General features: G+C 44.6%; 1 protein-coding gene across 2 annotated transcripts in view; it reads left to right on the top strand.

Moving 5' to 3' along the window:
* Positions 1-223: 223 nt before the first annotated feature.
* The window catches only part of LOC134632917 (V-type proton ATPase 116 kDa subunit a 1-like), a 31,353-nt gene continuing 3,692 nt past the window's right edge, over positions 224-27,884 (top strand). The window contains exons 1-21 of one of the 2 annotated variants that reach the window (XM_063481795.1): positions 224-342; positions 1,710-1,866; positions 2,018-2,096; positions 2,180-2,277; positions 2,403-2,531; positions 4,219-4,301; positions 5,909-6,035; positions 6,183-6,265; positions 6,673-6,766; positions 7,364-7,576; positions 9,307-9,457; positions 9,724-9,863; positions 9,970-10,133; positions 11,309-11,399; positions 11,850-11,968; positions 12,129-12,345; positions 15,437-15,544; positions 19,667-19,774; positions 21,582-21,599; positions 23,130-23,247; positions 23,383-23,554. In XM_063481795.1, the coding sequence (XP_063337865.1) occupies positions 1,750-1,866; positions 2,018-2,096; positions 2,180-2,277; positions 2,403-2,531; positions 4,219-4,301; positions 5,909-6,035; positions 6,183-6,265; positions 6,673-6,766; positions 7,364-7,576; positions 9,307-9,457; positions 9,724-9,863; positions 9,970-10,133; positions 11,309-11,399; positions 11,850-11,968; positions 12,129-12,345; positions 15,437-15,544; positions 19,667-19,774; positions 21,582-21,599; positions 23,130-23,247; positions 23,383-23,554 (2,429 nt within the window). In that variant the 5' untranslated portion in view covers positions 224-342; positions 1,710-1,749. Of the gene's footprint in view, positions 343-1,709; positions 1,867-2,017; positions 2,097-2,179; positions 2,278-2,402; positions 2,532-4,218; positions 4,302-5,908; positions 6,036-6,182; positions 6,266-6,672; positions 6,767-7,363; positions 7,577-9,306; positions 9,458-9,723; positions 9,864-9,969; positions 10,134-11,308; positions 11,400-11,849; positions 11,969-12,128; positions 12,346-15,436; positions 15,545-19,573; positions 19,775-21,581; positions 21,600-23,129; positions 23,248-23,382; positions 23,555-27,884 lie in introns of both variants that reach the window. The other variant, XM_063481794.1, reaches the window with a different exon arrangement.

The raw sequence follows: 27,884 nt of genomic DNA, 5'->3' as shown, positions 1-27,884 counted from the left end.
TAGGTCAAAGGGATCCTGCAGAATAGCCGTGAATCACCTTCAACATTTTCAAAATATATTCCCACTGAACTGATTTTCCCATTTGCTGTATTAGCGTGTTTTGCGCAGTCGGAAGGACATCCTTCACATTTGAGATGTGTAAGTTCGAATATCACTTCTATGTCCATCGTCAAAACGAAAGAAATCCCTGAGATAAAGATGCAGTCATTTTACTTTGAAATCCTCCCATCGGACATGTTTCCTGCTGAAGTGTATCTAACTTGGCGCAGCGCAGTGGACCACCGCAGCATCCAGGAGGAGACTGAAGTGTGAAGAGAGGGCTGACGAGCTGCAGCTTGTGAGGTGAGTGTAGATACTTTGGAGATGGATGTTTGAGGATTATGAACCACAGTCCACGTTTGTCCGTGCGAGCTGTGAGGCGGTTGTCAGCTCCTCTGCGTTTGCAGTGAGGTCTATTTCAAGGTTAGTTTTACGAGCAGTGATTCGTGTTCTCATAGAGGTGGCACAGGATGAGGCTGAGGCTGTGGGGCACTTGGTATCCTGCCACACAGCGGAGTGACATCGTTGGTTTATAGATATTCATATTTAAGCTGAGTATGAATGAAGCGGCTGTAGGCCTGAGCCAGCAGCGTCCTTGAGCAGTGAAGGACAGAGCTGCATCAGCAGGGATGCAGTGACGTCAGCGATGCTCTGTTAGCCTCTGTTGATGCACGAATTACCAACAGGAACTACATTTATGACGTTGATGATTATTAATCATGGTGGTTCCTTATGTGGCTTTCCGTTCATCGTCCTGAGATGTGGAGCCCAGCCCGCTGTCGTGTGTCGTGTGGCCTAGTGCCCGTAAAGCCGGTCTGACAGACGAGCATTAGCATCTTTAGCCTGTTCCAGTACACGAGTGAGACATAGACCTGCTAAAACCAGACTCCTGCCAGTGCATTCATCCTCTATACGATTTCTGAGGTGTGTGTGGTGTTTCCTGTCTGTGGTGTTTCAGTGGGATCTTTGGTTTTTACAGTGCACTCGTCTTATTTGACTTCCTGCTGCTGTAGGACGCTTTCATCAGCACCGTGCAGTTTAAAGTGTCCCTGAGAGCTTCTCTTCAGGTTTTAAAACCTGTACAAAATGAAATAGCTGATAATGGACAGATGCAAGATCATCGATGGTTCCACCCTCATACAATCAGGAGGATGTATGTAGTATCTCATTAGTGTCACCAAGTCGTCTAACAAGACATTGTGTAGAGGCTGTAGCAGCCAAACAACAACTGTCAAATCCACATTTCAGTGTTTTTCTCAAAACAGATTTTCCACTTTATTCTCAAAATGACCAACAATATGTTTTTGTTGGTCCTAATACTCCGTCTTATGTCTCTGGTGTGTGGGAGGTGTACCCCGATGAACCTCACACAGAGAGGACAGGTGTAGAAATGCCCCCACCAGGGTTTTCACCTGGAGCTTTCTTGTGAGGAAGCCGTGCTCAAACACAGAGTTTAGAGACACAAATAACTATTTGATTATTTTACAGATAAAACACTGAAGAAAACGATTAGTAACTGCAGCCCGTATAAACCTGAAACCATACTACGCTTTATTATAGGAAAGTCTGAAGAGTACAGTAACGTATAATGAGACTATGGTATATTTGCTATATTATATAGTTATTGTGCACTGTGTACTTGCTATTGAATCTTCCTGTCGTTGCTGCAGTGTTTGTTGATCCTAGCTGAGGTGGAGTGCAGAGGTCATCATGGGGGAACTGTTCAGAAGTGAGGAGATGACTCTGGCCCAGCTCTTTCTCCAGTCAGAGGCAGCCTACTGCTGTGTGAGCGAGCTGGGAGAACTGGGCATGGTCCAGTTTAGAGATGTGAGTATGAATGGTGCCAGACTGACACTGACATGTTGCCGGTAAAATAAAAACTCATTTTTGATTATCATGGTGTAAGTTGGTTTTAGCGAATGCCAAATTCCAATAATAAATTTTGAAACATGTATTTCTGGTCTTTTTCTAACAACAGCTGAATCCAGATGTAAACGTGTTCCAGCGCAAGTTTGTGAATGAAGTGAGGAGATGCGAGGAGATGGACAGGAAGCTGAGTGAGTGCTGCTGCTGAGTCTGACTCACTTTCTGTTCCCTTGTTGTGGTAACGAGGTAGTTACTGAGTTTCCTTGATGAACAGGGTTTGTTGAGAAGGAGATCAAAAAAGCCAACATCCCGACAGTGGACACGGGAGAGAACCCGGAGGTACCTTTTCCCAGAGACATGATTGATCTGGAGGTAATCAGCCATTTCCAAAACAGTATTTCCTTCTTGTCCATAGCTTTTATTGAGTTGGTACAAAATGTTGTATCTATCAAAATAACGTATCAACATTATCACAATTAACTGTGCGTGTTTGGCAGGCCACATTTGAGAAGCTGGAGAATGAACTAAAGGAGATAAACACCAACCAGGAAGCCCTGAAGAAGAACTTCCTGGAGCTGACGGAGCTCAAACACATCCTCCATCGAACGCAGCAGTTTTTTAATGAGGTTTGCTCAGTCCACCCGCTCACACATGCACTCCACAGAAGAACATAAAGAGTGTTAGAGCACTGGTGGCTTTGATTATGCATCGATTAAGGCAGCAGTTCACTGTCAGACAGGAGACGATGACATTGGCTTTGCAGCTACAACAATGCAGTCAAATGGTTTGTCTGTAGCCGCCTACTGTGCCTCCAGAATGTTTGGGACAAACACAAAGTTTAACCTCTGAACACCACCACACTGGATTGTAAATCAAACATTGAGTATCTTATTGAAGTGCAGACTTTTGGCTTTAATTCAAGACATTTTAAAAGATTTTATTTAAGAACTGCAGCTATGTCCATAAACAGTCCACAGCCTTCAAGTTTCTGGGACAATGGGCTGACAGCAGATCAGTCAGCTGTCAGTGGTGCAGGCCTGGTGAGGCCAAAGGAAGCAGACGCAATGTCTGAAGTTGATTTAAAGTATTGACTTTGTGTTTTATGCCTTTCGCTGCTTTTTAATGTAATTTTAAATACGAGGCTCAAAGAGATGTTAGTGCAGGTGAGGGCTGGAAAACCTGGATAAACCTGCAGCGTCAGACAGGAAGGAGGTGGTTAACTCAACATGGATGACTGAATGCACCAACAGGCCCGAGAGAAGACAAAGTGCATGATGACAGAATTATTTCCATGATTAAGAAAATGCACTTTCATCACATGTAACCAAGACAGAAACACTCAGGCAGGTGTGTCCCCGTCAGAGTCTACCGTCACCGTTAGCCTAGTTTACAACAAGGAGCAAACCACTGATTACTCTCACACAGTCTGGACACAGGTGGAACCAAAGTGACCAGTGGTGCAGTGCTACTGTGAAGGGCTCAGACGCTGATAACACAGCACACCACAGTGCAAAGGACCCAAAACAAACTGCAAAAGCCACAAAGAGTTTGTGGAGGTAAAGAAATGATGGGAAATACTTCAATATCAGAGTCAGTCATTAATGTGAGCCCAGCTTTTCTGTTTGCTGAGTACCAGAGTGGATGCAGAGAGACCCACAAACCAGCTTCTCTGGGACTTTTTTGTCCTGGCCTGGTCCCAGTTCTGTTCATGGTTATAGTGTGGAGCTCCTGTTTCCCGGTGTCTCTGTGTTACCTTACTTCCCGTTTTATTTTGGTAGTCTGTTGTCCAGTGTGTGTTGCATTCAGTGTTACTCCCTTGTTTTCACCTGTATGTTTGCACACCTGTTCCCTTGTGTGTCTATGCTGTATAGCCTCAGTCCTGCCTTTGTCCTTGTTGTACTGTGTGCGCTCTGGCAGAGATTTATTTGTTGTTTTATTTGATTAGGATCACTTTCCTGTTAAACAAATACTATAAGCTTCTTCAGAGTTTCCCATTCCATGCACCCGCTATGTGAGTGTTCCAGGTCTTTAGCACATGAGTCTGTACAAGAAATTTGTGACTAGCTGACCTAAAAACGTCTTTCGAACATAAAATGTAAAAGAATGGTTCTGGTAGTCACAGCACTCTGCAGTAACTCACTGGAACTTCTGTAACATGTGTTTATCTCTTTATTTGATACTTCAGTGATGTTTCACACCCTGTGCAACTGTTACAGGCCTTGCAGCGGCAGTGCAAAAGTCTTTGTGTGATGCATGGGCCTAACTGGTAACTTCCTACACCTGATCAGGTGCTTTTTGTTATTTTGTTGGCAGATGGAGGATCCTAACCTGCTGGAGGAGTCATCGGCTCTGATGGAGGGTAGTGAGGGGGGCCGCGGGGCCCCACTCAGACTAGGGTAAATAATAAGGATAAATGTATAAAGTAACATCAATTTAAAAAACTAAAAATGATCTTCTGGATCTCTCATGGTTAGTGATCCTGGAGAACTATAAACTCCACAGTGAAGGAATGGTTAATGATGCAGCACTTTTCTACTCTGAGCACTTTATACAACACGCCTCGTTCACACAAGCGCTTTCTCTATGCAGAAGTGCTTTCTCTCTAACATTCACACTCCACTGCATGCAGCAGAGAGCAACTTGGGGTTAGTATCTTGCCGAACAGTATTTGGCAGGCAGACTGGAGCAGACAGGGATCGAACCATCAACCTTCTGTTTAGTAGATAACCTGCTGTACCTGCTGAACTACAGCCAAGGACTAAACATCAGAAATAGCCATTTGCTGCATATACCTTATCCGCTAATGCAAGAGGAGATAGATGCTGTGATTCTGTCATGCTAAATGCCCACCACAGTACTGAAGAAGTACTGAGACTGTTGTCTCTTATAACTGCTCTCTCTGGGAGTTTGCATGTTTAGCTCGTTTGGCTAAAGGCGTGTCGCCACAGTACTGGTCAGAATTTCATCAAATAGATGACCCTGATCCCTCAGTGCAGGGATAGGCAACTCCAGGCCTCAAGGGCCGGTGTCCTGCAGGTTTTAGATCTCACCCTGGGTCTACACACCTGAATCTAATAATGAGTTCATTACCAGGCCTCTGGAGAACATGTTGGGCGTTTATCAATATGCGTACTTGTGCGTACTTGCGATCTCGTGTACTCGTGATACGTCAACAGACCAAGTACTGTTCCAATTCGAAGTACGCATCAGGCCGAGAACGCGAAAAAGTCCCGGATGTGTTCTCGATCCGCCCGTTTTATCGAGCATGCATCGGTGTAGACTTGGGACAGCTATATATCCCAGAATGCATTTCGTCCAAAACTCAACAGCGGACTCCCGGCACATCGTGCTGTCTATAGTATTGAGTGTCCACTAGAATAGAAATAAAAGCGTTCTAACATCTCACCTGCTTGTTTTTATTAAGGTATGTACACGTATGTACATGTACACTATTTTTATTAATAGAGGTTTCACTACTGAGGTTAACAATGATATATAAGTCACTTAGATCACTTCTACATGTTAATGTTTGGTTTATTTCAGTGTTTTATTTGTTCCTGAGTAAACCGGTTTGGCTGTGATTAAAGTTAAGCTTCATAACATGTTACTTACAGTTAAATTAAGAGGGGACGGCAGTAAAAACTCCGGACCTGTGACATCATCACGTACGCAGGTATTCCAATTGTACACATCGCGAGTCCGTGCTCGCGTTCTCGGCGGGTACGTACTCCCGTGCGTTCTCGGCGAGTACGTACTCACCGAGAACGCGAGTACGTACTCGTGTACTTGGGCATTGATAAACGGCCTTCGAGGAGGTCATTTAGCCATTTCAATCAGCGTGTCCGGATCAAGGACACGTCTAAAACCTGGAGGACACCGGCCCTCGAGGCCTGGAGTTGGATACCTGTGTCTTAGTGGATCTCAAGGTCACATTGGTCACTCGTGAACTGTCATGGATTATAAGCTGCGACATTTCTGTGGTGCTGGTTTCATGTCTGTGCAGTTTTGTGGCCGGAGTGATCAGCAGGGAGAGGATTCCCACCTTTGAGCGGATGCTGTGGAGGGTGTGCCGTGGTAATGTCTTTTTAAGGAAGGCAGAGATCGAGGACCCACTAGAGGACCCCACCACAGTGAGTATAGTAATAGTGGAGTTGTGGAGGTAGTAATGAGAGCAGAATTTCAAACAAGAATGGAATAATAAAGCACATAAATAATACATGTGGTATTCTGGGGTTAAACACAGAGCACTATCTAATGTTTCGTTCCCTTTCCAACAGGGAGATCAAGTCCACAAGTCAGTGTTCATCATCTTCTTCCAGGGTGACCAGCTGAAGAACCGAGTGAAGAAGATCTGTGAGGGGTGGGTGTCGCATCAAAAGCCGTTGTTGCTGTCACTGTTAGGTTTTATTGACAGTCTCCATTTTAAAATGTAGAATCACGCAGCGTGATGCTTATGTTTAGTCCTGACATGGTTTCACGATCACATAGTAGCATCACAGCTAAGTGCTGGTTAAGGTGGGAACGTGAGCGCTGTGTTACAGCTGTAAATCCATTTTCTGTAGAGAGTGACACACATGTCCCGTCTGTCTGTTATCCTAAAGGCTTTGATCCTATTCTAGTAAAATGTACGAGATGTCCAGAGTAACATGGCCCGTGATAAAGTCAGGGAGGCTCAGGGAGGGGCGGGGCCATCTGCTGCGACCGGTTGTCCCACAAAGTGTGGGAGAGCGATGTGTGTTGCACAGACTGACTGTGGGGTTCCTGCAGGTTCCGTGCGTCGCTCTACCCCTGCCCAGAGACCCCGCAGGAGAGGAAGGAGATGCTGGCTGGAGTCAACAGCCGCATCGATGACCTCCAAATGGTAAGTTATGTGTGCTCTACAGGCATCAGCCAAATGCTTACAGTCTTGTAAAATAAAGCAGAGGGGAGGAGTCGACCTTGGACAGATGCATATTTATTGTCTAAGCCACAGAGCTGTTAGCAGTGCACTTCTTTTGCTCACTAAACAAGATGAAATCCATGAGACGCTCGGCACAACAGTGTGCTCAGGCTCCTGCACCTTTCCTTGAGAACATTTATTTCCAGTCAAATTACAAAGGCCCTTGTAGTGTAGACAGGCTTCATTGTGCCACACGTCTTATCTTTGAAAGAGCCGTGTCCTTCATGTGCTGTGGTTCCCCTGTTTCTCCTTATTAAGACAGGAAAAAAGCCTGTTCTGCTTGAAAGGTCTGCACCGGTCTGATCCTGCCAGACACACACCCCGCCACAGCAGAGCCTAGGAGTACACTGAAATACAGTTGTGTGAATGAATATGAATATAACGTAGGTTTTCTGCACTGCTAAAACTGCACATTTCAAACTTCAACAAGAAAACATGAAAAATCAAAGAACCGTGTGTCAGTTTAATAGAAACGCTCAGGTTAACAGAACGAAACATCCTTCCACGCTGCTGCTGTAGGTGCTGAACCAAACTGAGGACCACCGTCAGCGAGTGCTTCAGGCTGCTTCTAAGACCATGCGGGTGTGGTTCATCAAGGTGAGGAAGATGAAGGCCATCTACCACACTCTGAACCTCTGCAACATCGACGTCACGCAGAAGTGTCTGATAGCTGAGGTGTGGTGTCCTGTCTCAGACCTGGACTCTATCCAGTTTGCTCTGCGCAGAGGAACGGTGAGTTTGGTTCTGTCTCTGCAGCCTGTCGCACATTTCTCTGTTCTGGCTCCTCGTGCTGTGCATCTGAGCCCACAGACACCCACGGTCACTCACAAACCTGGACTCAGGTTGGGATCTTTAGTCCTACTTTGGAGAATTTTTATAAAGTAAGCAAAAAGAAACTCTAATGTTTCCAAAGAGAATCGCTGTGTCTTAGTTAGGAGTCAACTTTGTTGTCATTACACATGTATAAATACGGGTGAACCAAGTACAGTTTGCATCTAATCAGAAGTGCAAAGAGCAGATGATGTTGTTGAAACGTTCCCATAGTTACTACCCAGTGGTAAGTAAACTTTATTTATATGGCACCTTTTAAGAAATACAGTCACAAAGTGCTTCACAAGAGCCAACAATGCATAAAAAACAAGAGACATGAATACAAAACAGGTTTAAAACAATATGTTTTTAACTGGAGGCTACTGATGTCAAGTCCAAAGAGAGAGTTCCAGAGTCTGGGCCCCCTGAACACACGGCTCTGATCCGTTTGTTTTCAGCTCAGTACGGGGCCGGCCCTGGTCACAGGACCATGAGGGACACATGGGTGCAGAAACTCTCAGATATAAACTAGTGCCTGTACATGAAACGCTCCCATGTCTATAAAAGAATCTTATATTGCACGCTGAAATAAACCAGAAGCCAGTGTAGCTGCATCAGGATCACTTGAAGGATTTTGTCGAAGCCTGTCGGGATCATTCTGAGCAACCGTTCTGGGCACTGCAGGAATCCAAATGTGATGAAACAACAGCGTGAATAATCATTTCCAGTTCAGGACGTGACACAGTGCAGCTTATGTTTTAGATGATAAACACAGGAACGAGCTGAGTCTTCACATGTGCATCCACATGGGCCACAGAACCAACACGTCCAAGTGTCTCCTTCATCCCAGACACACGTGTTTCTGCTGCACACACAGTTATTTCAGTTTGTCTTGATTTAGTTGAAGAAAACTGTCTGCCATCCACCGTTTACCAGTGTCTAGGCACTTTAATGAACTGTGGAGTTGACACATTTCATTCAAGTGAAACAAAGTGTACAGCTGAATATCATCTGCATAGCAGAGATAAGAGATGTCTGAGCAGAATGGAAAGAAATGTATAGAAAAACACTTCTATATATCATATTTTACAAAAGCCTCAGAAAGCTGCGTAATGCTTAAAGAATACCTGACGGGTAATCTCCCTATTTAGACTAATAAGTTACCTCAGCGGTCCCAAACCTTTTTTGCACCATGGACCGGTTTATGTCCGACAATATTTTCACAGACCGGCCTTTAAGGTGTCGCAGATAAATACAAGAAAATAAAATGATAGGACCAAGACACAAACTGTGGTATTTTGTACCAGTACCAAGAGAAGATTTATTCATAACACACGGGAAAAGACTCAGGGAAACCGAGTTAACGATAAAAACCCTGAAAACCATAAATTTCACACCCGAGCCTCAACACTCGCAGCCCTGTACCAAACGACCCCCCGGCAGTTGGGGACGGCTGATAGTTGGATGACGACAGCATCTGAGCATGCTCTGTCTTTAGCTGTAAAGACAAAGTTCACTGGTCTGTGGACCTTTGGATAAGGAACTTATTGCATGGCCATGTTCTTTGTACAGGGCGAGGTCACAGTGACTGTGGAACTCACTGAGGTCTGAGGTCCAGTCAGAGGTTTTCTAAACGAGGCTTTATTTCACAGGAGAGGAGTGGATCAACAGTGCCCTCCATCCTAAACAGGATGCAGACCAAACAGACTCCACCCACCTTCAACAAGACCAACAAGTTCACATCAGGCTTCCAGAATATTGTGGACGCCTACGGCATCGGAAGTTACCGGGAAATCAATCCAGGTCATTGGTTCATATTGAAATGACTGTTCATTCAAACTTGTGATTGTGACTGCGGTGAATGTGAAGCTCTCCTGGACTCTGCAGTAGTTCAGTGTTCAGGCCAAACTAATCGAGTGTCAACCAAATGAGCAGAGCGATTTTGGTTGTGTTACAAAGGATTCGTTACTTTGTGTGTAAAATGTGTTATTTGCTTCTAGCCAAACATTTTAGTAAAGTTTCAGCAGCAGAGTTGAATGATGGTTGTTTGGATCCCTGCGTGCCCACAGCTCCGTACACCATCATCACCTTCCCCTTCCTGTTTGCTGTGATGTTTGGTGACATGGGCCACGGCCTGTTGATGACCTGCGCTGCCCTCTACCTGGTCATTCGAGAGAGTCGCCTCCTCGCCCAGAAGAGTGACAATGAGGTACGTTAACACAAGTAGAAGTAATCCAATATAGTTATGTAAATCATCGTTGTTCAGTCAGTGAGCAGAAGCATCATATTTCAGTGTTTTCTGTTTGCTTCTGTAGATGTTCAACATGATTTTTGCTGGGCGCTACATCATCCTCCTGATGGGGATCTTCTCCGTCTACACAGGCGTCATTTACAATGACTGTTTCTCTAAGTCACTCAACATGTTTGGGTCTGGCTGGAGTGTCAGGCCCATGTTTGGCCCCAAAGGAGCCAACTGGACGTGAGTTCAGGCTCTTCCAGTTTTTCTGCATCACAAATGAAGTTTAGATTTCCACTTTTCCTGTTTGTGACCACAACCAGACTAAAACCAGTACTGAATGACATCCCCAGCACTATGTCAGCAGCTAACTAGAAGATTAAACTTACTTCAGTCTCCAAGAAATAACTGAAAACGCTATTGTTACGACCCGGCTATAGCTGGGACGTAACAGCTATACCTTTAAAATTACCAACAGTAGCACAAACACAGCCTCAGAGGAAAAAAAGAATCTGATCCATGTAATCCAGTTCAGCATGTGAGCCTGTGAGAACCTGAAGGAGACGTCTGTAGTCAGAGCAGTCAGGGATCTGCTGACTGGCCACTGTGTCAGGAGGACTTGTTCAGCTGCTTGTTAACATCTAATCAGCCAATCACTCACTTTGAACACGGCATGGTTGTTGTGTCAGACGGTCTGGTCTGCTGAGATCATCTCAGTGAGCAGCAGCTCTTTGGTGAAAACGCCTGTTTGATGTCAGAGCTAATAGGAAGGTAGCAGTAAGTTAATAACCACAGACATGCAGGAGAGCATCTCTGAACAAACGGTCATATTTTAGAGTGTTGCTGATTAGAATTTAAATGCAGCAAACAAAAGGTTAGATTATGACTGATCATTATTATAAATCCCAAACGTCAAAAACTGAGTCAGAAATCCATATTAATGATCATAAACTGACCTCCCAGCCCATTGTTCATTCAGTGGTGCTAGTCTCAGTCATTATGCAAATGTCCTGTTTATAAGATTGGAAACCTGCAGTCAGCTGAGACTGAAGACGTCACCTGGATGAGTGATGAAACGTTTCTCCGTCCAGATGAACAGAATCAGGAGAAGAGGCACAAACCGAGGCTGCACAGACAATGATGGAAGCAGAGGCAGCTGGTGCAGACTAGCACAGGTGTAGACACTCTGTATGAGGATAATAATAAAAGGCAGCGAAGGAAGTAAAGCTAATTATACAAAACACAAGATAACTGACTGTCAAAGTAAGACAGGAAATGAACATCATCATATGGGTCCAACCTGTTACTAGTGAGGTGTAACTAATGAAGTGGCCGGTGTGTGTGTGGCAGGTTCATGCTCTAAACTGTTTCTCATCTTACAGCATGTATTGTAGTTCTTGTCCTTCCGTCTGTTCTAGGTCTGAGACTCTTGATGGAAATGCAGTTCTCCAGTTAGATCCTGCTATTCCCGGCGTGTTCGGTGGACCTTATCCACTCGGAATTGACCCGGTAAACAATACATGCACTCACTATAACAACTAAATCAAATTACCGGCTCTAATTGTCTCCAGCTTACGACAACCTGCTCATTTCATCTTCTTCTGGTAAAATCAGTGATAAGAATGCCAATAATCCAGTTTGTGAGCCAAGCAACAATCGATCCTGTCAGAGCTTCATAGCTGTCGGTCCTCACTGTGTTACAGAAACGATTAAACACCCCACAGATGTGAGACCGTGTGACACAAAGAGTCACCTGCCCCTGAACCCTGTCTGAGAAAACTGCAGTATCCAGCTTCAGAGCTGTTTCATAAACTAAAAACTCTCCTTTAAAAAAGACTATCTATCTGAGATCACTGAGAGGTCAGCACAGACCTGTATGTCAGCCTGTTTGTGCTTGTGTTAGAGTAGCAGGGTGCTCTGCGTGTGCTCTTCATTGAACCTGCTGTGTGCTCTCTGCAGATCTGGAATATTGCCACCAACAAGCTGACTTTCCTCAACTCATTTAAGATGAAGATGTCCGTCATCCTGGGCGTCATCCACATGATATTTGGAGTGTCTCTCAGCCTCTTCAACCACCTGTAAGAGTCACACTGAGAGCTGATACTGAATGTTCAAACGCTTTTCTTAGAGCTAATAAGGTTGTGTGGCGTCTAGCTTCATATTCTGAGCCACAGCTGATCATTTTCAAACAGGCACCATGCTGTTCTGCTGTTCATGTGTGACCTCACTGCGCTGCAGGTACTTCAAGAAGCCTCTGAACATTTTCCTGGGCTTCATCCCAGAGATTGTCTTCATGTCGAGCTTGTTTGGCTACCTTATCCTGCTGATCTTCTACAAGTGGACAGCCTACACTGCCCAGACTTCCAAGGATGCTCCCAGCCTGCTCATCCACTTTATCAACATGTGTCTCTTCAACTACGGTGACCCCACCAACAAACGCCTCTACGAGGGACAGGTGCTCCTTCCATTACCCACCCTCTGCTAACATATCCCTGCCACACTGACATGTTAGAGTCGTGCATCTACGTTCTCTCAGCAGTTCTACAGAGCAAGTAGATATTTCAGTATGCTTTACTTTCCTGATGACCTTGAGGTCAAGCTTCACTGTAGAACAAAAACAAACACAGCAGCTTGGAGGAGTTTGAGCTTTGCTTATTGATACCATCTCTTCTCATAAAGGTGCAGGTTGTGTCGTTCTGTCAGTGTGCTGAGGTTTATTTTTAAATTACAAGTTTTAAATTGTTTATTTTTTGCAGTTATAAATCGAGGGGATAATTTTTCATTTCCTGTTTCATCAAATGTGTTTCATCACATTTGATGTTTGATTTGTCGGACCTTGAAGTGTTCGTGCCTTGTGCATGTGTTAGGAACACTTCAAGGTCAAACAAATGAACAAATGAAGGTACAATTACAAACTAAGCACTAATACACCTATATATATATATATATATATATATATATATATATATATATATATATATATATATATATATATATATATATATATATATATATATGTGTATATATATATATATATATATATGTGTATATATATATATATATATACATATATATATATATATATATATATATATATATATTAGGTGAAATTCTAATATATATATATATATATATATATATATACATATATATATATATATATATATGTATATATATATATATATATATATATATATTAGGTGAAATTCTAATATATATATATATATATACATATATACATATATATATATATATGTATATATATATATATTAGGTGAAATTCTAATATATATATATATATATATATATATATATATATATATATATATATATATATATATATATATATATTAGGTGAAATTCTAATATATATATTATTATGTATGTCAGCCTGCACAAACAGGCTGACATACAGGTCTTTTGAAATTCTTTATCATTCTCACCTCTCAGTATGATGGTTGTGCTGCTGGCACCTAGTGGGGTTCATTTGTTGGCTATAACACAATATACAACAGTTCTACCTTAAAACATACTAAACATGGACAACCTGCACGGATGCTTTGTTGTTAGTGAAACACTCTAGTGGTACAGTTGGGGTCAGGTATATACATTCATTATGGGGCTTAAAATCATGGTAATTTTGGCTTTTAATGATTCCTTTGAGCTGTTTTTTTCAGCATGGGATATATCTTTAATGACTTAAAAAATAATTCAGTGCACAAGTTTGAATTTATTTAGGATTTTCTCATTTAAAAATCCCAAAAAACCAAAAACATTAAATTCCCATCTCGCCCCTGCGGGTGGTCTATCCTCCAAGCTCGGGTCCTCCACCAGAGGCCTGGGAGCTTGAGGGTCCTGCAGTATCTTAGCTGTTCCCAGGACTGCGCTCTTCTGGACAGAGATCTCCGATGTTGTTCCTGGGATCTGCTGGAGCCACTCGCCTAGCTTGGGAGTCACCGCACCTAGTGCTCCGATTACCACGGGGGCCCCGTTACCTTCACCCTCCACATCCTCTCGAGCTCTTCTCTGAGCCCTTGGTATTTCTCCAGCTTCTCGTGTTCCTTCTTTCTGATGTTGCTGTCATTCAGAACCGCTACATCGATCACTACGGCTGTCTTCTCCTGTTTGTCTACCACCACTATGTCCGGTTGGTTAGCCACCACCATTTTGTCCGTCTGTATCTGGAAGTCCCACAGGATCTTAGCTCGGTCATTCTCCACCACCCTTGGGGGCGTCTCCCATTTTGACCTCGGGACTTCCAGGTTATACTCGGCACAGATGTTTCTGTATACTATGCCGGCCACTTGGTTATGGCGCTCCATGTATGCCCTGCCTGCTAGCATCTTGCACCCTGCTGTTATGTGCTGGATTGTTTCTGGGGCATCTTTACACAGCCTGCACCTGGGGTCTTGCCTGGTGTGATAGACCCCAGCCTCTATGGATCTTGTGCTCAGAGCTTGTTCCTGTGCTGCCATGATTAGTGCCTCTGTGCTGTCTTTCAGTCCAGCTTTGTCCAGCCACTGGTAGGATTTCTGGATATCAGCCACCTCCTCTATCTGCCGGTGGTACATACCGTGCAGGGGCCTGTCCTTCCATGATGGTTCCTCCTCTTCCTCCTCTTTCTTGGGTTTCTGCTGCCTGAGGAGCATCTCCTTGGTAGATCCCGCACTTGATGGTGACTTGTGCTATGGGCTTGAAGTTGGCCTCTAGTGTTGTACGCCACATCCCCGTTGAGTTCCTGATGAAGGCTCTTAGGGTCCTGTTGATCTTGTACAGTTCTAGGCATTCCAGGATCCAGGTGTGGGGAATTGGGCCTTCTTGTAATCAGTCCAGGCAGTGCACAGGTTGGTCTCGGCTGACTGCTCAGTCGACCAGTAGCTGGTGTTTTGCGCCTCTGGTATTCTTGCCCCTCTCTGTGCCCCTCCATGTGCCTGTTCATCTTAGCCGATATGATGCCTGACAGGAGCTTCCACGTGGTGCTGAGGCAGGTTATTGGTCGGTAGTTGGAGGGGACCGGTCCCTTCTGGGGGTCCTTGAGGATCAGGACCGTCCGACCTTCGGTTAGCCATTCTGGGTGTCTCTCGTCAACTAGCAGCTGGTTCATTTGTGCTGCCAGACACTCGTGGAGTGCAGTCAGCTTCTTCAGCCTGTAGGTGTGAACCATGTCAGGGCCTGGTGCTGTCCAACTCTTCATACTGGAGACCCTTTCCTGGATGTCTGCCACTACAAGTTGTTGTTTAACAACATTAGTTGTTCATTAGTTATCAGTTCTTGTTGCAAGATGAAGGTGAAGATCTGGCAGCAGTTGTAGTTTTTTCTGTTATTTTTAGTTACATGCGATCGATTAGAGCATGTTAGGTTTTTAATCATTTAAAGCACAGCAGAGCTCGTATTTTGAAGTCTCGTGGGTTTCATTGTCAGTGTTTAGATGCAAAAGACAATCAGTTATGTTGTGCTCTGTAACTGCAGTTTGAGGTACTGTTTTAGACCAAGACCTGTTTGTACAATTCTCACTTCTTAATTAACCTCTCTCTTTGAATCTTTAGATGGCGATCCAGGTTTTGTTGGTGCTGATTGCCCTTGCATGTGTTCCCTGTATGCTGATTGTGAAAACTATGGTGCTTCGGCGTCAGCACCTGTGGAAAAAGCACCTGGTATGTGCATCTGACCACAACTAGAACCCTACTTCTATCTTTCATTACTGTTAAGTTACTGTTAAGTTATAACCTTTGATATAACCTTTTGTTTTCTTACTCCTGTCATTCATTTCAATGCACATTGTATTGTGTAATGTGGTTGGTTGTGTTGCCATGAAAACTGCTTAAAGCCAGCTTTGGAAACGTTGATATTTTGGCGAGAAATGTACGATAACTACTTCACAGACAAAGGACACCCTAAAATTCGATGATGTGTTGATTCAGTTGTCTTAACTGTATATTTGACAGTTTTCTATCCAAAATGATGGCATCCATTACCGAGTGCTACCTTGGTAGATATACCACCTGGAGCTTTCATATCTCTCACTGGTTATGGATCTCATTCCACTGAAGATCAGCAGAGTTAAAACCTCACAAAGACTCTTTATAACTGTCCTCGTAGCTTTGTGACATGTGGGGCCTGATTTTTAGCTTTAGCAGTGTTATACATGTTCACACCTTGTAAGAGAGGTGAATGTGGACTATGGAACTTTTTGCATGTATTTAAAGGTTTTTATTAACAATGTCTGAACAGACCAAACTGGCTAAGTTTGTACTGATTTCTATGTCTGTGAAGGTTCTCAGTCATCCAGGTCATCGTAGTCTAAGGAGCTTGGAAAGAAAAGTGTCTGGACTTCTTAAAGTTGCTTGAAGACGTTTCACCTCTCATCCGAGAAGCTTCTTCAGTTCAGACATATCACCGCCTTTATCCAGGGGATGCCATACCCTGCATTTATGGACTTCCTAAGATCCACAAGGAAGGTGTCCCACTCAGACCCATAGTCAGTAGCATAAACTCAGCCACTTATAACATTGCGAAACACTTTGCTACCATCCTTGCACCTCTCGTGGGGAACACCCCACACCACATCAAGAACTCCACCGTCTTCACCGACAAGGTCGAGAAACTTACCCTGGATCCAGATGAAACCATGGTGTCCTTGATGTAGTCTCTCTCTTCACTTGCATACCCACCACGGAGGCCGTGGAGACTGTCAGAAAACGACTACAAGAAGACAACTCCTTGGAAGGACCAACTTCACACCCGATCAGATCTGCACACTGTTAGACCTCTGCCTCACCACTACATATTTCAAGTACAACGAGGGTTTCTACAGACAAAAACATGGCTGTGCCATGGGCTCCCCCGTGTCACCTATTGTAGCCAACCTTTACATGGAGGAAGTGGAAAGGAAGGCTCTTGGCTCTTTTAAAGGGAGAGTACCCAGCCACTGGTACAGATATGTAGACGACACCTGGGTCAAAATCAAAACACAAGAAGTGGAATCCTTCTCTGCGCACATTAACGCTGTGGATAAAAACATCAAGTTCACCAGGGAAGACACAAAGGACAACTGCTTGCCCTTCCTGGACTGCGCTGTGCACATTGAAGAAAACGGCAACCTCAACATTGAAGTTTACCGGAAGCCCACACACACGGACCAGTACCTCCTCTTTGACTCCCATCACCCTCTGGAACACAAACTTGGAGTAATCAGGACCCTACACCACCGGGCAGAACATGTTCCCTCTAAGCCTGAGGGGGAAAAGAAGGAACACACACATGTAAAGGAAGCACTCAAAACATGCGGTTATCCTAACTGGGCGTTCATAAAGTCAGCAAAGAGGCACAGAAAAGAAGATCAGACACCAGCGAGGGAGGATAAGAAAGACAGACGCAACAACGTTGTCATCCCCTATGTAGCCGGTGTATCAGAGAAACTCAGGAGAGTTTTCTCCAAGCACGACATCCCAGTGTACTTCAGACCCAGCAACACACTCAGACACAAACTGGTTCACCCGAAAGACAAAACTCCAAAACACAGACTGAACAACGTGGTGTATGCTGTACAGTGCAGCGAGGAATGCCCAGACCTCTACATTGGAGAGACCAAACAGCCACTTCATAAGCGCATGGCACAACATAGAAGAGCCACCTCCACAGGACAAGACTCAGCAGTCCATCTGCATCTTAAGGATAAAGGTCACTCTTTTGAGGATGCCAATGTTCACATGCTGGACAGAGAGGACAGATGGTTTGAAAGAGGAGTGAAAGAGGCCATCTATGTCCACTGTGAGCGACCATCTTTGAACAGAGGCGGTGGTTTACGACACCAATTGTCTGCCATCTATAATCCAGTTTTGAGATCCCTTCCCAGACGCCTTAACGCCCACTCACATCCTGGGCCGTCTGACCTCAGGAATTCACATGATAGGGTGGGGCCAGGTTTCACAATGAGCTCACCCGAAACCCTGGCTGATTAGGTCCCACACCCGCTTTCACACCTTGGCTCATGTGATTAGAGGATCACCAGGGGGTCCTTTGTCCCTCTTTGGGGGGAAACTCCCACTGGGTTTAAATCTGGGACTCTCGGCCATTTGACCTTAGAACTGAAGAAGCTTCTCGGATGAGAGGTGAAACGTCTTCAAGCAACTTTAAGAAGTCCAGACGCTTTTCTTTCCAAGCTCCTTAGACTACTGATTTCTATGTTTAGGAGCAGGGTTGTTTTTCACTACACAGTACTTTGCCTAAATGCTTCTCTTCTGGGAGAAGACGGCCAATAAGCAACACTATGGCAAACATTAGTTTAGAAAAGGAGTTTCTATTTATTAACACCAACAAACAGTCAGCTCTCAGCACTGCAGCACAGCACAAACTGTCTGTAAGAGGGCTAAACAAACACTTGTGACTACCTAAGCAAACAAGAAAAGATTAGCCAGCTAGCTGCAATCATAGACATTATAAAGACTGATGCTATTGGGCTGTGAATTCAGTTATGAAGTGTCAGACTAAGTGTTTTCACTGTCACCATCTTGGTGTTTTAAAAGTGGATGTGACAGGCTGAGTGTGGCGTGAGTCTGCACGCTCGCTCACTAATGACTGTTAGTCACACGCTGTGGATAGCTCTGCTTTCTGACAGATAATTCACTCTTTGTTTGTTTTTTTGTTTTGAGCCAAAATGATCCAAACTGAGTAGCTCATCAGAAAATTGCTTAGACGGCCATTTGGCCACAGACTGCCTCTGCAGCTCTTTTCTGATGTTTCAGTTAATTTGGTCAAATTAGCCACAAGAAGGACTTTTTTCCCATCAGACCATTAGTGGAAACCTGTGGTCATTATCAGCAGAACACAGCTGTCACAGACTCGTAATGATTCCAATCCCATTGTTCAATTCATTTTTTTTATATAGCTCCAAATCACGATAACAGTCGCCTCGTTATATTGTAAGGTAAAGACAATCATTCAGAGAAAACCCCAACTATCAAATGACACCGTAGTTTCCCCCTTGACCCAGCAGTCAGAGGCCAAGAGGTTTGCTAAGCTCTCTCAGGGCTGACACAGACGGGCAGTTTAAAATAACTAATTAAGCTAACATGCCTTCTTTGGACAGTGGGAGGACAGGCAGAACCTATAAACTGAAGGCACCAGTGGATTCAAACCCACAACCTTGCTGCCAGGTGACCGCTGCACTGTTGTGCTGTCACATTAAACCACCTTCCCAAATTCATGCAGGTTAGCTATGTTACAGCTAGCTGAGTTTCTTGCTTGCTAATATTATCACACACAGCCCTTGGACACATGGTGAAACTGCAGGTTTTGCTTTTCAAATTTAAGATTACTTCAAGGTCACAAAAAACACTTTTAGCCATGCTTCAGTATTTGTTTCCCAGCAGTTGTAAATCTCACTAAATGCTATTAGAATAAGATGATGATGAGATCTGGGAGCTGTACAGCTACAGTTAGCTGGACGAGTCTTCAGGTCTTTGTGCTCAGCTGTGATTGAACCAGTGAGACTATTTTGCTCTCCAGTGAATGATTGCTTATTGAAATTTGAACTGCTATACTTGATAAGGTGGTAAATATATCTATTTTTACTCGGTTTCTGGGTGTCCTGTTTTACTTGCAAATTGGAGTAAATTAAGAAGGAAGCATCATCCTAAGGCTTGCTTTAAGCTAGACACAGCTCTTGTGGCTTTTGTATCTAGTCACAGAAGAGGGAAGAAACCCCTGCAGAGAATCTAGAGCAGTCTTTAGAGCAAACAGGCGTGTCCTCATCATGCACCGGACTCACTCAACAGGGCACGCAGAAGTTTGGAGGGGTGCGGGTGGGCAACGGGCCCACAGAAGACGAAGCTGGCATCATGGACCACGACCAGCTCTCCCAGCACTCAGAAGAAGGTGATGAGGTGAGTCTCATCACTGCCAAATTCTGTCCTCTCTCAGATTCTGCTTTGAATTTGTTTCTGTTTTTAATATATATTTTAGTAGGATTGTGATGTGAATGATGCTTTCAGCGTCATGTGGGCTCTGACTATTCCCTGGGCTCCCACAGATGCCCAGAGGTCACGAAGCACAAAATGTTGCATGACTGCCATTTAACCAGATGCAGCTCCATGTTTCAGATAGGACATATAGAGCAATGGCTGCTTATTTCAGGTACAAATGGACTGAAATAAACACTAATATCCCTTTATAGAGATATTAGTGTGATGTGATCACAGTAGTTTGCCAAAATAAAAAGAAGTGCACTGGGAAAAAGATGGTTTTTCCATTTCAGAAACATAAATATGAACGAGAACCACCCACTCTGTTTCAGTCAGTGACACAGGGGTCAGGTGTCTCTGGTTTCTCTTCATAAGAAATCTTGAGTGTTTTTGTCGTGGTGACTTACACTGCACAGTTAGCAAGGCTGCATTTATCATCCACTCACAATGTAAACATGTAATGTTCTGGGACAAGGATTACTTGTAGATCCTGACGATTTAATATGAGAATCAAACCTCTGAACCGTGTGGAAAAGCACAGTGGGTCCATGCGATGCAACTCTCACATTCCTGTTTGGAAGTCAAGTTAAAGTTGAAGTGGTGTGGAAGCTGGTTCTGCATATCAAATGTGTCACTCCACTATGGCTCAGACAGGAAACACAAAGAGGGGAGGTTCCTGTTAAAGTCTGGACTTTGGGGGAAACTGAGTCATGGTAAGAAGACAGGACACCCACTTTAAATTCTAAGGTTTTACACATCACCACATAATACAAAATCATCTGGCCTTAGCAGGTAAACACAACCTCAGACGACCAACAGCATGTGACATATTACACCGTGTCTTTATCTGACAAGAATGAAGCTAAATTGCAGAAGCAGTGAGTGGAGTAAGTTCAGCCTTTAACAGGTTAAGTAGCAGCAAGTGTGACCACCTCTGTGAAAGCAGAACTTGGTCTTCAAGCTTTAAGCTGTATGTTAACACAAAGCCACAGTCTTCCTAAAAGTGGAAGTCCATGCAATGCTCAGAGAGACAGCAAAAAACCCATGAAGCTTGTTCTGCAGCCACAGGACCTGAGCAGCTCACAGCCAAGGAGTTACCATAAACTTCTTCGTATACCAAAGTATTATAGCATCAGGTGAGGTGTCATCTGTCTGACGGCTGAAGCTCGGATGACACGGGGTCAGCAGGTGTTGGAGGTGTCGTAATGGCCCAGTCAGTGACTGACATGCTGTGGTGGGACCTTAAGACGTCTGTGCATACAGTGGGTTAAATGAGTAATGACATGGTGCAGCGTGTCCCGTGCTCTTCACTGAGGTGGGATTCAGGGATGTTAGAGGTGTCGTTTCTTTTTACCATGACTGTAATATCTGATTTTTAGTTTACACTACAGTGACTCAACACTTTTAAAAAACCTACACAGAATAACAGTTGTGTATGAGACCTAAGCATCCTGGGAAAAAATCTGAGCTCTTATTAAGAGGCAGCCTGAGGGAGGGCTACATTTAGGCAGAATGATGTGTGCTCGTCTACACGGCACACATCATTCACATTATAAACATGACAGAACTGAATGATTGTGTACCGGTTACACAGCGAGACATCTTATTGATAAATTCCACACACTTCCTCATTTGGATCATGTTTCCCATTAAATCTGGGTGATGAAAACTTCTGAAAGATTTGATTGTGGATCGCACCACTGACCTTTCACCTTTGCTTACTTTCAAGCACTCAGAGGAAGAGCCGGTAAGATTCAGAGTTTAACGTTTCCTGAGCATGTCTGAATGCCGAATGCTTCATTTGTTTCTTTTTCATGACTGTTTGAATTGTTTAAATATGCTTTACTCCTGAACTGCCAGGCATGCATGAATGAAGGTACATGTTTGTTTGCATGACAGAGTTAAAAAGCCTCTCGCCTGTGACAGGTGTGCTGAGTTCTTATATGGAGCTTTTCTATTCTAAAGCACTTTATAAGGATACTTGGTGTGCAGACTGGAGCAGGGATCAAACCACCAACCTTCCAATGAGGAGATGACCTGCTCTACATCCTGAGCCGCAGTCATCATGGAAAAAAAGCATGCAGAAGATGGAGAACGTGTTTAGATATCCAGTAACTGGGAAAAGATGAAGCAACAGTTGTTACTTTGTGACCTGACCAGATCAAAGAGCAACAGGTCAAGGGTCAGTTTTCACTAAAATCCATCTAGTTGTACTTCTGCACAACCGGAGGAGTTTTTGCCCCCATCTCACCGTTTAGCCCCTAAAGCTGCGTCCATAGTCAGTCAGGTACAGCCCAAAATTTCGAGCTGTCACCTGAGCAGAAGTCTACCTTTTGTTTCCACTATCACCGGAAATGTTTTCAATGCAGTCATTGGCCTCAGTGCTTTGTGCCGTTATTGCATGCTAGTATTCATACTTCTGTTTTTCATTAGTGTCGGAGATCCTTTGAATGGGAACAATGACTCCTGCTTCCATGAACTCCATTCCTCTGATCCAAAAACAAAAGGGGAGCATGGAAAGAGGAAACCAGATCAGCGCCAAGCAAAACCGAACAAAAGCTACACGGAGCGTTTGACTGCCATGTTTCCCCCTCCCTGCTCGCTCCATACAGGAAAGGCTAGCCTCGCTCCAGGATGGAGAAAATGGAGGAAGTGCGCGGGCTTTACAATAAACAAACACCTCCCTGAGCTGTGATCTGGCTGTGGACGAAGAAATCACTCCTCTCTTTGTTTTAAAGCTGATGAGAGAAGTCACAGGCAGAGGTCAAAGGTCAAAGCAGCTCGTCAGCAACATAAAAGAAGTAGCTGTTTAAGGCATTTCCCAGCTCTCTGTATTAGCATGCTCGCTGAGTTATGCTGCACAGCATGTGTGAGGGATTCCTCCTACATGAACAAAGGTTGCACTACAGCATGCTCTGCTTCCTAAACTACATTTCAGATTCTAAACAATGAAACATGTTCAACATTCATCCAAAGAAGAAGGTGTGGTCAGAGAGTTCGTTGAGTAGGCCGTCATCAGACAGGTTTATTTGTATGGGACTACATCCACTTCTAACCTGATGGATTCTCCAACTAAGAAGTCCTGAAACCTGCTGAAAACAGGAGTTTCCATTTGCTGTGAGAGCACATGTGAAAACGTTCAGGAAGTGATCTGAAGTTAATCTGAAGAGAAACTGGGCCAAACGTTTGGTTCGATTTTATTGTCACTTTTCAGAGCTTCTCTCTCACACCTCCTCCGTGTACACCTGTGCTCACGCTGTTCCTTCTCTCACTACAGTTTGATTTCGGCGATGTAGCTGTCCACCAGGCTATCCACACCATAGAGTACTGCCTGGGGTGCATCTCCAACACAGCCTCTTACCTCCGCCTCTGGGCCCTCAGCCTGGCTCATGCACGTTAGTAACGACTTTCACACACAGCTTTGTGTTTTTTGATGATCGTAAACATTCAGAGAAACAGAACTATGTTGAGTAATGTTGTGTACTGCTGGATATTCACTGTAAACCCTGTTGTCACGACTGCTTGCACAGAGCTCTCAGAGGTGCTCTGGTCCATGGTGATGCACCTCGGCCTCTCCTCCAGGAGCGGGGGCGGGTTCTTCGGCCTGTCCATCATCTTCGCATTCTTCGCCGTGCTAACAGTCGCCATCCTGCTCGTGATGGAGGGGCTGTCAGCCTTCCTGCATGCCCTGCGTCTGCACTGGTTAGAGTCACACTTACACGCTAATACAGAGTATCTGTGACGGGGTGTCAGAGTCACTTTGTCACTTTGTGATCTGGACCAGGGAAACTCCCCTCTGTGCCGGTGTGAAGTGACAGACACACAGTGTCCAGTTTTTGTTTTATGTAATATTCAATACTGAACTGTAACTTTAGTCTTTTTCAAGGAAGCAATTTTGTATTCAGTGTTTGCATAAAAGCCTTATTTTGATGTGTTTGCTACGAGCAGGGAGGACACACATGAGGTCAGAGACAAGTTTGAACTTTTGTCCTCCACAATGAAAAACGGCTGAAAGGAAAAATCACTTTGTTTAGTTCCTAATGTTGTCTGTCCGCAGCTTTGCTGGGCCCGCGGGCTGTAAGTTTGCCACCCCTGATCTATGATTTACAAATGAAGACAAAACCAACAGTAACACGGTGTTTCTGTCAGAACATCTTCAGTGCTCTTTGGCCCTGATTGGTCACGTCTCTGAAAATCTGCTGGAGCCATCTTTACAAAAAATCTCCCAGGTTTTCTGTTTGAGGCCTGATAACTGTACCAGCTGTAGACTCCAGTCCAGTGTTTGTGTGTTTGAATGAACACAGACTTGATCATAGGATAATTACTCTGACTGCAGAAAATATCCAGTCACAGGCAGCTCCATGCATGTCATGTGAAAGCACACGCAGAAAGTAAACTGTCTTCGTGTCTAAACAGTCCCGTCACACTTGTGTGTGTGTATTTATATCCCTGTGGGGACATCTCATTGACATAATGGTTTCCCTAGCCACGTACCCTAACCCTAACCATTACAAATGAATGCCTAACCCTGACCCTGACCCTAACCATAACCTAATTGTAACCCTGACACTAAAACCACATTTTGAGTCTCAAAAATGCCTTCAAACAAATCCTGGTCCCCACGAGGGCTGTTTGTCCCCACAAGTATAGTAAACTACCAATTTTTGGTCCCCATGAACATGTTAATACCCGTACACACACACACACACACACACACACACACACACACACACACACACACACACACACACACACACACACACACACACGGGTACTTTTGTCAAAGCTCATGAGCAGTTCCAGCAGAATCAGACCTTCTCAAACTGGTTTACTGAACTGTTATCATACAGAACTCCAGAGGACCTTACACACCTTCCAGCTCCATCGCCTCCTAGCACGCACTAATCCAACTACAGCAAATGTCAAACATTACACAACAGTGAAATATTTTAGCTGTGCAGTGTAATAGTGCTTTGGCTGGCAGCTGCACGCTGCAGCACACGTCTATGACTGCTTAGGTGATAAATCTAAAAATGAATATACTGTAGTTTAGCTGATTGTGAGGATGTTTATTTTGAAAATCACACAGAATATTGCAGAGGCCTATGAGGAGGTGGTGGAAGTGACAGATGATCCAGTAGAGTGCACGTGACATGAAACCATGATCATTAGCTGTGACTAAAGGGAAATGGACACCGGTGTGAAAGTCACCAGAACGTCTCGTCCTGTCGAGTAGAGCGGGCGCAGCAGGAAGCGCCTCTGAGGCGCACCACTTAGGTTTCACCTCATGTGTTTTGTAAGGACTCAGTTTATCCAGCTCTTCAGTGCATCCTCTCTGGGCACAGTGTGGATGCTCACCTGTCCTCTGTGATAGCATGTATTGTAATGTGGGGACCGCAGTGTTGGACAGCTGTGGCTGATTAGTCTTTCCTGTCATGCTCACTGACGTCTGCTTGAAGCGTGCTGGAGGATCTGCTGCGTTTTAGTGAGGTGGCTCCGTGGACGAGTCGGAGCAGTCGCACAAAACTGTCACACTTACAGACGACAGCACGATAACTTTAACTCATCGTCTAATGATGAAATTTACATTACTGTCACGTGTCGGGTAGAAGGCCTAGTAGCAAGTGGGCAAAACTCACAGGGTAACACACTGGCACTACAACACAACAAGGAAGTGTGGAAACTGAGGGTTAAATGCACACACAAGGTAACGAGGGAGAGTGGGCGGACCTGTAGAAAACAAGACACAGGTGAGCCGAGTCAAACTAAGCTCATCAGAGATCTGGAAGGACTCAGGTGCTGACCATAGTTCCTGTCCACACGTGTCACTACAGTTGGTGTTTGAGCTGGTAGATCATTCTCAGCTTTACTGGATGGAAATGACAGAGTCATTTATGGGCTGTCTACAAATGAACCAAAGCACCGCTCAGGCTGTCGGAGTTAGTCTGCTGCAAAAGGAACGCTCTGTGAAAGCTTTGTGTTTATTTTCTTTAATCCTTCGCGTCTGCTTCAGCTGCTAACACAGAGCTTTACGTCATTGTTCAGAGAGGATGGCCTGTGTGTTTTTGTTGGACAGAGGCACGGTGGTAATGCTCAGCCTTTCCTCTCAGGGCTGATTTGTATAAGGAAAAGTTCAAGTGGACGCTGTTCCGTACCAGCACAGCTGTGTTATATCCATCCGTCAGTATGTGTTGTCTAGTCCTACCTGTGTACCTCACACATGGGACACTCACCATGGCGACCCCCTGCTGAGTGCAGCCTGAGGTTTGTGAATATGATAACTTAAGAAGAAGGTGACTGGACAACGATGAATCCCGACGACCTAAAGAGGTCAAAGGTCAACTTCTCTGAAAACCACTGAGGATTTTCAAATTCATACCATAGCTGCGTCCATATTGAGGCTGAGGGGCAGCACTGGCAGCCTCCAATATTATGATGTCATCCCCATAATCTAAGCATGTAGGCTGGTCACGTACTGTCTAATCAGTGTGTGTGTGTGTGTGTGTGTGTGTGTGTGTGTGTGTGTGTGTGTGTCTGGCTCATGTGACCTGTTATTGCAAATGTATGATGTCACAGATGATGATTATCTGCACTTATGGAGGAAAGACATCTGTTGGACCTCGTCCATCAACAATGAATGTTTTTTACAAAGTTGGCACTTCTGGCTTTTCAGTCCCGACATGTTCTGTGAGAGCTGCGGAGAGTTTTTTCAGCAGGCCACAGGATACGTGACAGAAACACGTTGTTTCCCAGCATGTCTGAATGGTGCTCATCATGATGTTCAGTTACTTTAGGTGTTTAAGGCGGTCGTGCACGAGTATCATCCCCAGAAGAGTTGACAGTAATGGTGACGTCACAGTATCTGCTGAAAGTTCCTCAAACTATGCTGTCTGCTCTGCACAGTGTGTGTGCTTGTTTTGTGGTGTCCTTAGTTTGATTTGTCAGCAGTAAGTCAGACTTGTTTCAGACGGGTGGTTCTGTTGAATGATGACCTCTTGGTCACAGTGGGCGGTTCACACCCTACTACTGTGAGGCTGTGGTCCTCAGTGGGATGCCCACTGAGTGGATTTGCTGCCCCAAGTGAAGGAGTTCAAGTATCTCAGGGTTTTATTCACAGATGAGAGAAGGAATAAGCAGGAGATGGTTGTGGAAGAGAGCTGAATGTGAAAGTGTGGATTTAACGTTGGATCTACATCCCCACGCTCAGCCACAGTTACAGTGTTGGACAGGTGATGAACAAGTCAGTTTATATATTTTGTACTTTTGTTTGTGTTTCTCTTGCATCCTGGGCCGTGTCTGTACATCACTTAGGTTTGTATTTAAGTCTGGAGCAACTTCAGATATTTCTTATTCGATAACCCACAGGGACACACAGTGAGAGGTTCATAAAGCGTCAGCGTGTCAGCTCAGCACGCCTCTGTAAGGTTCAGAAGGAGCACCGGAGTATTTTTCACACAGCTGAGTGACTGAGTGGAAATAATGATGTTCAAAGTGAGCCTCCATGTTCCTCTGTGCTGTTCACGCCTCACACACACATTCTGATGAGCTATCTGCACAAACACACACACCACAGTCAGTAAAGCATCGCGCACGTCAGGCTCAGAAATCTGTTCCATTTCCACAGCAGTGTGGCGAGGCAGATGAGAGGAGCGCTCGTTTCTTTCCTCTTTTTAAGTGTTGCCCTCTCACATCTCTGGAAGGCCAAATATTTGCCACAGCCGGGAAACATTCCTGGGCACTCCCTCGCTGACCGAGGCCAGCAACCAGCAACCGTCTTAGCTTTTCCTCTTAAATGAAGTCATCAGAGGTTGTCAGGACCGGAGGATTTCAGAATCCTAACTGTGGAAAAAAACACAGCGGCTGGCTGGATACTGTGACTGAGTCAGCCTGTGACAGACTGTAATGAAGTGAGTCACACGGAGGGAATCGTCAGGTCCTTCTAGTAGTTTTATTTCACAATCATGTGCTTTAAATGCTCACAGTCTGATTATTCTGAACTCCAAGTATCAGACACACGAAGTCTCAAACTGAC

The sequence above is a fragment of the Pelmatolapia mariae genome, linkage group LG8 (assembly GCF_036321145.2).
Source record: "Pelmatolapia mariae isolate MD_Pm_ZW linkage group LG8, Pm_UMD_F_2, whole genome shotgun sequence".
Lineage (NCBI taxonomy): Eukaryota > Metazoa > Chordata > Actinopteri > Cichliformes > Cichlidae > Pelmatolapia > Pelmatolapia mariae.
The sequence above is the reverse complement of the archived record's forward strand: the minus strand, read 5'-3'. Positions and strand labels throughout refer to the sequence as shown.